We start from the raw sequence: 9,025 nt of genomic DNA, 5'->3' as shown, positions 1-9,025 counted from the left end.
TGGAGAAGAGTGAGTTGGAGAAGAGTGAGTGGGTTGAGAGTTGGAGAAGAGTGAGTGGGTTGAGAGTTGGAGAAGAGTGAGTGGTTGAGAGTTGGAGAAGAGTGAGAGGGTTGGAGAAGAGTGAGTGGGTTGAGAGTTGGAGAAGAGTGAGTTGGAGAAGAGTGAGTGGGTTGAGAGTTGGAGAAGAGTGAGTTGAGAGAGTGAGTTGGAGAAGAGTGAGTTGGAGAAGAGTGAGTTGGAGAAGAGTGAGTTGGGAGAAGAGTGAGTTGGAGAAGAGTGAGTTGGAGAAGGGAGAGTTGGAGAAGAGTGAGTGGTTGAGAGTTGAGAGTTGGAGAAGAGTGAGTGGGTTGAGAGTTGGAGAGTTGGAGAAGAGTGAGTGGGTTGAGAGTTGGAGAGTTGGAGAAGAGTGAGTGGGTTGAGAGTTGGAGAGTTGGAGAAGAGTGAGTTGGAGAAGAGTGAGTGGGTTGAGAGTTGGAGAAGAGTGAGTGGGTTGAGAGTTGGAGAGTTGGAGAAGAGTGAGTGGGTTGAGAGTTGGAGAGTTGGAGAAGAGTGAGTGGGTTGAGAGTTGGAGAGTTGGAGAAGAGTGAGTGGGTTGAGAGTTGGAGAGTTGGAGAAGAGTGAGTGGGTTGAGAGTTGGAGAGTTGGAGAAGAGTGAGTGGGTTGAGAGTTGGAGAGTTGGAGAAGAGTGAGTGGGATGGAGAGTTGGAGAAGAGTGAGTGGGTTGAGAGTTGGAGAAGAGTGAGTTGGAGAAGAGTGAGTTGGAGAAGAGTGAGTTGGAGAAGAGTGAGTTGGAGAAGAGTGAGTTGGAGAAGAGTGAGTTGGAGAAGAGTGAGTTGGAGAAGAGTGAGTTGGAGAAGAGTGAGTTGGAGAAGAGTGAGTTGGAGAAGAGTGAGTTGGAGAAGAGTGAGTGGGTTGAGAGTTGGAGAAGAGTGAGTGGGTTGAGAGTTGGAGAAGAGTGAGTGGGTTGAGGTTGGAGAAGAGTGAGTTGGAGAAGAGTGAGTTGGAGAAGAGTGAGTTGGAGAAGAGTGAGTGGGTTGAGAGTTGGAGAAGAGTGAGTTGGAGAGTTGGAGAAGAGTGAGTGGGTTGAGAGTTGGAGAAGAGTGAGTGGGTTGAGGGTTGGAGAAGAGTGAGTTGGAGAAGAGTGAGTTGGAGAAGAGTGAGTTGGAGAAGAGTGAGTGGGTTGAGAGTTGGAGAAGAGTGAGTTGGAGAGTTGGAGAAGAGTGAGTGGGTTGAGAGTTGGAGAAGAGTGAGTTGGAGAAGAGTGAGTTGGAGAAGAGTGAGTTGGAGAAGAGTGAGTTGGAGAAGAGTGAGTGGGTTGAGAGTTGGAGAGTTGGAGAAGAGTGAGTTGGAGAGTTGGAGAAGAGTGAGTGGGTTGAGAGTTGGAGAAGAGTGAGTGGGTTGAGAGTTGGAGAAGAGTGAGTGAGTTGGAGAGTTGGAGAAGAGTGAGTGGGTTGAGAGTTGGAGAAGAGTGAGTGGGTTGAGGGTTGGAGAAGAGTGAGTTGGAGAAGAGTGAGTTGGAGAAGAGTGAGTTGGAGAAGAGTGAGTTGGAGAAGAGTGAGTGGGTTGAGAGTTGGAGAAGAGTGAGTTGGAGAGTTGGAGAAGAGTGAGTGGGTTGAGAGTTGGAGAAGAGTGAGTTGGAGAAGAGTGAGTTGGAGAAGAGTGAGTTGGAGAAGAGTGAGTTGGAGAAGAGTGAGTTGGAGAAGAGTGAGTGGGTTGAGAGTTGGAGAGTTGGAGAAGAGTGAGTTGGAGAGTTGGAGAAGAGTGAGTGGGTTGAGAGTTGGAGAAGAGTGAGTGGGTTGAGAGTTGGAGAAGAGTGAGTGGGTTGAGAGTTGGAGAAGAGTGAGTGGGTTGAGGGTTGGAGAAGAGTGAGTTGGAGAAGAGTGAGTTGGAGAAGAGTGAGTTGGAGAAGAGTGAGTTGGAGAAGAGTGAGTTGGAGAAGAGTGAGTTGGAGAAGAGTGAGTTGGAGAAGAGTGAGTTGGAGAAGAGTGAGTTGGAGAAGAGTGAGTGAGGAAGAGTGAGTTGGAGAGAGTGAGTTGGAGAAGAGTGAGTTGGAGAAGAGTGAGTTGGAGAAGAGTGAGTGGGTTGAGAGTGAGTGGGTTGAGAGTTGGAGAAGAGTGAGTGGGTTGAGAGTTGGAGAAGAGTGAGTGGGTTGAGAGTTGGAGAAGAGTGAGTGGGTTGAGAGTTGGAGAAGAGTGAGTGGGTTGAGAGTTGGAGAAGAGTGAGTGGGTTGAGAGTTGGAGAAGAGTGAGTGGGTTGAGAGTTGGAGAAGAGTGAGTGGGTTGAGAGTTGGAGAAGAGTGAGTGGGTTGAGAGTTGGAGAAGAGTGAGTGGGTTGAGAGTTGGAGAAGAGTGAGTGGGTTGAGAGTTGGAGAAGAGTGAGTGGGTTGAGAGTTGGAGAAGAGTGAGTGGGTTGAGAGTTGGAGAAGAGTGAGTGGGTTGAGAGTTGGAGAAGAGTGAGTGGGTTGAGAGTTGGAGAAGAGTGAGTGGGTTGAGAGTTGGAGAAGAGTGAGTGGGTTGAGAGTTGGAGAAGAGTGAGTGGGTTGAGAGTTGGAGAAGAGTGAGTGGGTTGAGAGTTGGAGAAGAGTGAGTGGGTTGAGAGTTGGAGAAGAGTGAGTGGGTTGAGAGTTGGAGAAGAGTGAGTGGGTTGAGAGTTGGAGAAGAGTGAGTGGGTTGAGAGTTGGAGAAGAGTGAGTGGGTTGAGAGTTGGAGAAGAGTGAGTGGGTTGAGAGTTGGAGAAGAGTGAGTGGGTTGAGAGTTGGAGAAGAGTGAGTGGGTTGAGAGTTGGAGAAGAGTGAGTGGGTTGAGAGTTGGAGAAGAGTGAGTGGGTTGAGAGTTGGAGAAGAGTGAGTGGGTTGAGAGTTGGAGAAGAGTGAGTGGGTTGAGAGTTGGAGAAGAGTGAGTGGGTTGAGAGTTGGAGAAGAGTGAGTGGGTTGAGAGTTGGAGAAGAGTGAGTGGGTTGAGAGTTGGAGAGTTGGAGAAGAGTGAGTGGGTTGAGAGTTGGAGAAGAGTGAGTGGGTTGAGAGTTGGAGAAGAGTGAGTGGGTTGAGAGTTGGAGAAGAGTGAGTGGGTTGAGAGTTGGAGAGTTGGAGAAGAGTGAGTGGGTTGAGAGTTGGAGAGTTGGAGAAGAGTGAGTGGGTTGAGAGTTGGAGAGTTGGAGAAGAGTGAGTGGGTTGAGGTTGGAGAAGAGTGAGTGGGTTGAGGGTTGGAGAAGAGTGAGTGGGTTGAGAGTTGGAGAAGAGTGAGTTGGTGAGGTTGGAGAAGAGTGAGTGGGTTGAGGGTTGGAGAAGAGTGAGTGGGTTGAGAGTTGGAGAAGAGTGAGTGGGTTGAGAGTTGGAGAAGAGTGAGTGGGTTGAGAGTTGGAGAAGAGTGAGTGGGTTGAGAGTTGGAGAAGAGTGAGTGGGTTGAGAGTTGGAGAAGAGTGAGTGGGTTGAGAGTTGGAGAAGAGTGAGTGGGTTGAGAGTTGGAGAGTTGGAGAAGAGTGAGTTGGAGAGTTGGAGAAGAGTGAGTGGGTTGAGAGTTGGAGAAGAGTGAGTGGGTTGAGAGTTGGAGAGAGTGAGTGGGTTGAGAGTTGGAGAAGAGTGAGTGGGTTGAGGGTTGGAGAAGAGTGAGTGGGTTGAGAGTTGGAGAAGAGTGAGTGGGTTGAGAGTTGGAGAAGAGTGAGTGGGTTGAGAGTTGGAGAAGAGTGAGTTGGAGAGTTGGAGAAGAGTGAGTGGGTTGAGAGTTGGAGAAGAGTGAGTGGGTTGAGAGTTGGGTTGAGAGTTGAGAGTTGGAGAAGAGTGAGTGGGTTGAGAGTTGGAGAGTTGGAGAAGAGTGAGTGGGTTGAGAGTTGGAGAGTTGGAGAAGAGTGAGTGGGTTGAGAGTTGGAGAAGAGTGAGTGGGTTGAGAGTTGGAGAAGAGTGAGTGGGTTGAGAGTTGGAGAAGAGTGAGTGGGTTGAGAGTTGGAGAAGAGTGAGTGGGTTGAGAGTTGGAGAGTTGGAGAAGAGTGAGTGGGTTGAGAGTTGGAGAGTTGGAGAAGAGTGAGTGGGTTGAGAGTTGGAGAGTTGGAGAAGAGTGAGTGGGTTGAGAGTTGGAGAGTTGGAGAAGAGTGAGTGGGTGGAGGGTTGGAGAAGAGTGAGTGGGTTGAGGGTTGGAGAAGAGTGAGTGGGTTGAGAGTTGGAGAAGAGTGAGTTGGAGAGTTGGAGAAGAGTGAGTGGGTTGAGGGTTGGAGAAGAGTGAGTGGGTTGAGAGTTGGAGAAGAGTGAGTGGGTTGAGAGTTGGAGAAGAGTGAGTGGGTTGAGAGTTGGAGAGAGTGAGTGGGTTGAGAGTTGGAGAAGAGTGAGTGGGTTGAGAGTTGGAGAAGAGTGAGTGGGTTGAGAGTTGGAGAGTTGGAGAAGAGTGAGTTGGAGAGTTGGAGAAGAGTGAGTGGGTTGAGAGTTGGAGAAGAGTGAGTGGGTTGAGAGTTGGAGAAGAGTGAGTGGGTTGAGAGTTGGAGAAGAGTGAGTGGGTTGAGGGTTGGAGAAGAGTGAGTGGGTTGAGAGTTGGAGAAGAGTGAGTGGGTTGAGAGTTGGAGAAGAGTGAGTGGGTTGAGAGTTGGAGAAGAGTGAGTTGGAGAGTTGGAGAAGAGTGAGTGGGTTGAGAGTTGGAGAAGAGTGAGTGGGTTGAGAGTTGGGTTGAGAGTTGGAGAGTTGGAGAAGAGTGAGTGGGTTGAGAGTTGGAGAGTTGGAGAAGAGTGAGTGGGTTGAGAGTTGGAGAGTTGGAGAAGAGTGAGTGGGTTGAGAGTTGGAGAAGAGTGAGTGGGTTGAGAGTTGGAGAAGAGTGAGTGGGTTGAGAGTTGGAGAAGAGTGAGTTGGAGAGTTGGAGAAGAGTGAGTGGGTTGAGAGTTGGAGAAGAGTGAGTGGGTTGAGAGTTGGGTTGAGAGTTGGAGAGTTGGAGAAGAGTGAGTGGGTTGAGAGTTGGAGAGTTGGAGAAGAGTGAGTGGGTTGAGAGTTGGAGAAGAGTGAGTGGGTTGAGAGTTGGAGAAGAGTGAGTGGGTTGAGAGTTGGAGAAGAGTGAGTTGGAGAGTTGGAGAAGAGTGAGTGGGTTGAGAGTTGGAGAAGAGTGAGTGGGTTGAGAGTTGGGTTGAGAGTTGGAGAGTTGGAGAAGAGTGAGTGGGTTGAGAGTTGGAGAGTTGGAGAAGAGTGAGTGGGTTGAGAGTTGGAGAGTTGGAGAAGAGTGAGTGGGTTGAGAGTTGGAGAGTTGGAGAAGAGTGAGTTGGAGAGTTGGAGAAGAGTGAGTGGGTTGAGAGTTGGAGAAGAGTGAGTGGGTTGAGGGTTGGAGAAGAGTGAGTGGGTTGAGAGTTGGAGAAGAGTGAGTTGGAGAGTTGGAGAAGAGTGAGTGGGTTGAGAGTTGGAGAAGAGTGAGTTGGAGAAGAGTGAGTTGGAGAAGAGTGAGTTGGAGAAGAGTGAGTTGGAGAAGAGTGAGTTGGAGAAGAGTGAGTTGGAGAAGAGTGAGTGGGTTGAGAGTTGGAGAAGAGTGAGTTGGAGAAGGGTGAGTTGGAGAAGGGTGAGTTGGAGAAGAGTGAGTTGGAGAAGAGTGAGTTGGAGAAGAGTGAGTTGGAGAAGAGTGAGTTGGAGAAGAGTGAGTTGGAGAAGAGTGAGTTGGAGAAGAGTGAGTTGGAGAAGAGTGAGTTGGAGAAGAGTGAGTTGGAGAAGAGTGAGTTGGAGAAGAGTGAGTTGGAGAAGAGTGAGTTGGAGAAGAGTGAGTTGGAGAAGAGTGAGTTGGAGAAGAGTGAGTGGGTTGAGAGTTGGAGAAGAGTGAGTGGGTTGAGAGTTGGAGAAGAGTGAGTGGGTTGAGAGTTGGAGAAGAGTGAGTGGGTTGAGAGTTGGAGAAGAGTGAGTGGGTTGAGAGTGAGTGGGTTGAGAGTTGGAGAAGAGTGAGTGGGTGGAGAGTTGGAGAAGAGTGAGTTGGAGAAGAGTGAGTGGGTTGAGAGTTGGAGAAGAGTGAGTGGGTGGAGAGTTGGAGAAGAGTGAGTGGGTGGAGAGTTGGAGAAGAGTGAGTGGGTTGAGAGAGTTGGAGAAGAGTGAGTGGGTTGGAGAAGAGTGAGTGGGTTGGAGAAGAGTGAGTTGGAGAAGAGTGAGTTGGAGAAGAGTGAGTGGGTTGAGAGTGAGTGGGTTGAGAGTTGGAGAAGAGTGAGTGGGTGGAGAGTTGGAGAAGAGTGAGTTGGAGAAGAGTGAGTGGGTTGAGAGTTGGAGAAGAGTGAGTGGGTGGAGAGTTGGAGAAGAGTGAGTGGGTGGAGAGTTGGAGAAGAGTGAGTGGGTTGAGAGAGTTGGAGAAGAGTGAGTGGGTTGGAGAAGAGTGAGTGGGTTGGAGAAGAGTGAGTTGGAGAAGAGTGAGTTGGAGAAGAGTGAGTGGGTTGAGAGTTGGAGAAGAGTGAGTTGGAGAAGAGTGAGTTGGAGAAGAGTGAGTTGGAGAAGAGTGAGTTGGAGAAGAGTGAGTTGGAGAAGAGTGAGTTGGAGAAGAGTGAGTTGGAGAAGAGTGAGTTGGAGAAGAAGAGTGAGTTGGAGAAGAAGAGTGAGTTGGAGAAGAGTGAGTTGGAGAAGAGTGAGTTGGAGAAGAGTGAGTTGGAGAAGAGTGAGTTGGAGAAGAGTGAGTTGGAGAAGAGTGGAGAAGAGTGAGTTGGAGAAGAGTGAGTTGGAGAAGAGTGAGTTGGAGAAGAGTGAGTTGGAGAAGAGTGAGTTGGAGAAGAAGAGTGAGTTGGAGAAGAGTGAGTTGGAGAAGAAGAGTGAGTTGGAGAAGAGTGAGTTGGAGAAGGGAGAGTTGGAGAAGAGTGAGTTGGAGAAGAGTGAGTTGGAGAAGAGTGAGTTGGAGAAGAGTGAGTTGGAGAAGAGTGAGTTGGAGAAGAGTGAGTTGGAGAAGAGTGAGTTGGAGAAGAAGAGTGAGTTGGAGAAGAAGAGTGAGTTGGAGAAGAGTGAGTTGGAGAAGAGTGAGTTGGAGAAGAGTGAGTTGGAGAAGAGTGAGTTGGAGAAGAGTGAGTTGGAGAAGAGTGAGTTGGAGAAGAGTGAGTTGGAGAAGAGTGAGTTGGAGAAGAGTGAGTTGGAGAAGAGTGAGTTGGAGAAGAGTGGAGAAGAGTGAGTTGGAGAAGAGTGAGTTGGAGAAGAGTGAGTTGGAGAAGAGTGAGTTGGAGAAGAGTGAGTTGGAGAAGAGTGAGTTGGAGAAGAAGAGTGAGTTGGAGAAGAGTGAGTTGGAGAAGAGTGAGTTGGAGAAGAAGAGTGAGTTGGAGAAGAGTGAGTTGGAGAAGGGAGAGTTGGAGAAGAGTGAGTGGGTTGGAGAAGAGTGAGTGGGTTGGAGAAGAGTGAGTGAGTTGGAGAAGAGTGAGTGGGTTGGAGAGTTGGAGAAGAGTGAGTGGGTTGGAGAGTTGGAGAAGAGTGAGTGGGTTGGAGAGTTGGAGAAGAGTGAGTGGGTTGGAGAAGAGTGAGTGGGTTGGAGAAGAGTGAGTGGGTTGGAGAAGAGTGAGTGGGTTGGAGAAGAGTGAGTGAGTTGGAGAGATCTTAATTTAAATCCTTCATTAACTTTGTATAAACCCTGAGTGTGTGTGTGTGTTCAGGAGGTGCAGCACGGCTGGATGATGCACCAGCGCGCTCAGAGAGACATCAGAACCCCAGAGAAGATGAAGAGGAACCAGTCTCTGGTGTCCGACGGCAGCCTGACTCTGGAGGAGAAGAAGAGGAAGATCCTGAGGAACCTGAGGAGACTGGAGGCCATCGGGACCCTGCACCCCCCCGACACACACACACACATGCTGCAGCTCATCGCCAAGGTGAGTGTGTGTGTGTTCTGACCAAGCGTGCCGCACAAGTCCTGAAAGGTTCCCATGGGTTCTTGAAAGTGCTTGAATTTATTTTGTGCGAGAAGTTTTCTGGAAAAAATCTGTGTTCTTCCCTCCGGTCCGCTAGTGTGTTACTTCACCAACACCTGGTGGCCTATGCGCACTAGCTCGCTTGATTTACGCTAGTTACGCGTTGCGTTAAGTGTTTCCCGCGTGAGGTACTTTGTGCTGTATGTTGCCATGACGTTCACGCGCACAAAACTTCTACGATGGAACCTCAACGTTTCACACAAGCCCCTTTCACACAGCGCTTTGAACCCGGCAAATTGCCAGAGCGCCTTCTGTGTGAACGCAAACTCGACCCGGGATTTAAGCCGGGATCGATGCCGGGTCGGGACCTAGTAACATTGCCGTGTTCAGTCCCGGAACGCGCGCTGTGTGAACAAAAGCCGTAATAATGCCGTGTCGTAGTGATGACACTGAAGCGCGGGATCGTTCGCCAGCTGTGAAACGGTACGTAAAGCGCAATTTTATGATCGAATCAGAGAAAAAAATGCACAAGCGTGGTTTCTCGAGAGAGAGAGATCGCAGCTCATAAGCAAACTTAAGACGCTGCTGAGATTACAAGTCACATCGATGTCACGTGTCTTTACGGCATTTTTACGGGTTGTGTGTGATCTCTGATTCCGGAAAATCACTGGCAGTGTGAATGAACCAAAATCAAACGAACCCGGGTCAAATCCCGGGTCACTTTATCCGTGTATTTTCCGGAATCTCTGTGTGAAAGGGGCTACACACACTCACACTCAAACACTGCACAAATAGGCTGTTACACGAGCCTGAGCTCGTCTCAATACAACCCATGCAAACGTTAATATCAGATCAGTTTAGAGTACAGTTTAGGAGGATGTGCTGAATACTCTTCAGTTTTTTAGGCAAAACAGAAATATGACAAATAGAATATCAGATCTCTGTCATATGGCCAAAAATAAATGCAAAAAAACACATGCAAAGACACATGAAGTCTGTAACAATGTTTCTCAAGGAAACACGATGTAACCTTGCGCTCACTTGAAGTGTGTCCCACATGAAGTCCTTGAATTTGAGGGTATTGGACCTGGAAAGTTTTTGAAAGGAGGAGTGGGAACCCTGTGAAAGTGAAGCGTAAAGTATAGCTCATAAGCCCCGCCCTCTCCATGAAGTCTAATGGGACGCGATGAAAACTAAACAATCAAATTACACT

General features: G+C 49.0%; 1 protein-coding gene across 4 annotated transcripts in view; it reads left to right on the top strand.

Moving 5' to 3' along the window:
* iqgap3 (IQ motif containing GTPase activating protein 3) overlaps window positions 1–9,025 on the top strand; it is a 46,095-nt gene that overhangs the window by 34,034 nt on the left and 3,036 nt on the right. For all 4 annotated transcript variants that reach the window (XM_082150061.1, XM_082150060.1, XM_082150058.1 and 1 more), the window contains one exon: window positions 7,561–7,773. In XM_082150061.1, coding sequence (XP_082006187.1) covers window positions 7,561–7,773 — 213 coding nt within the window. The remainder of the gene's footprint in view (window positions 1–7,560; window positions 7,774–9,025) is intronic.

This window comes from Leuciscus leuciscus, assembly GCF_965113295.1.
Source record: "Leuciscus leuciscus genome assembly, chromosome: 20".
Classification (NCBI taxonomy): Eukaryota; Metazoa; Chordata; class Actinopteri; order Cypriniformes; family Leuciscidae; genus Leuciscus; species Leuciscus leuciscus.
The sequence above is the reverse complement of the archived record's forward strand: the minus strand, read 5'-3'. Positions and strand labels throughout refer to the sequence as shown.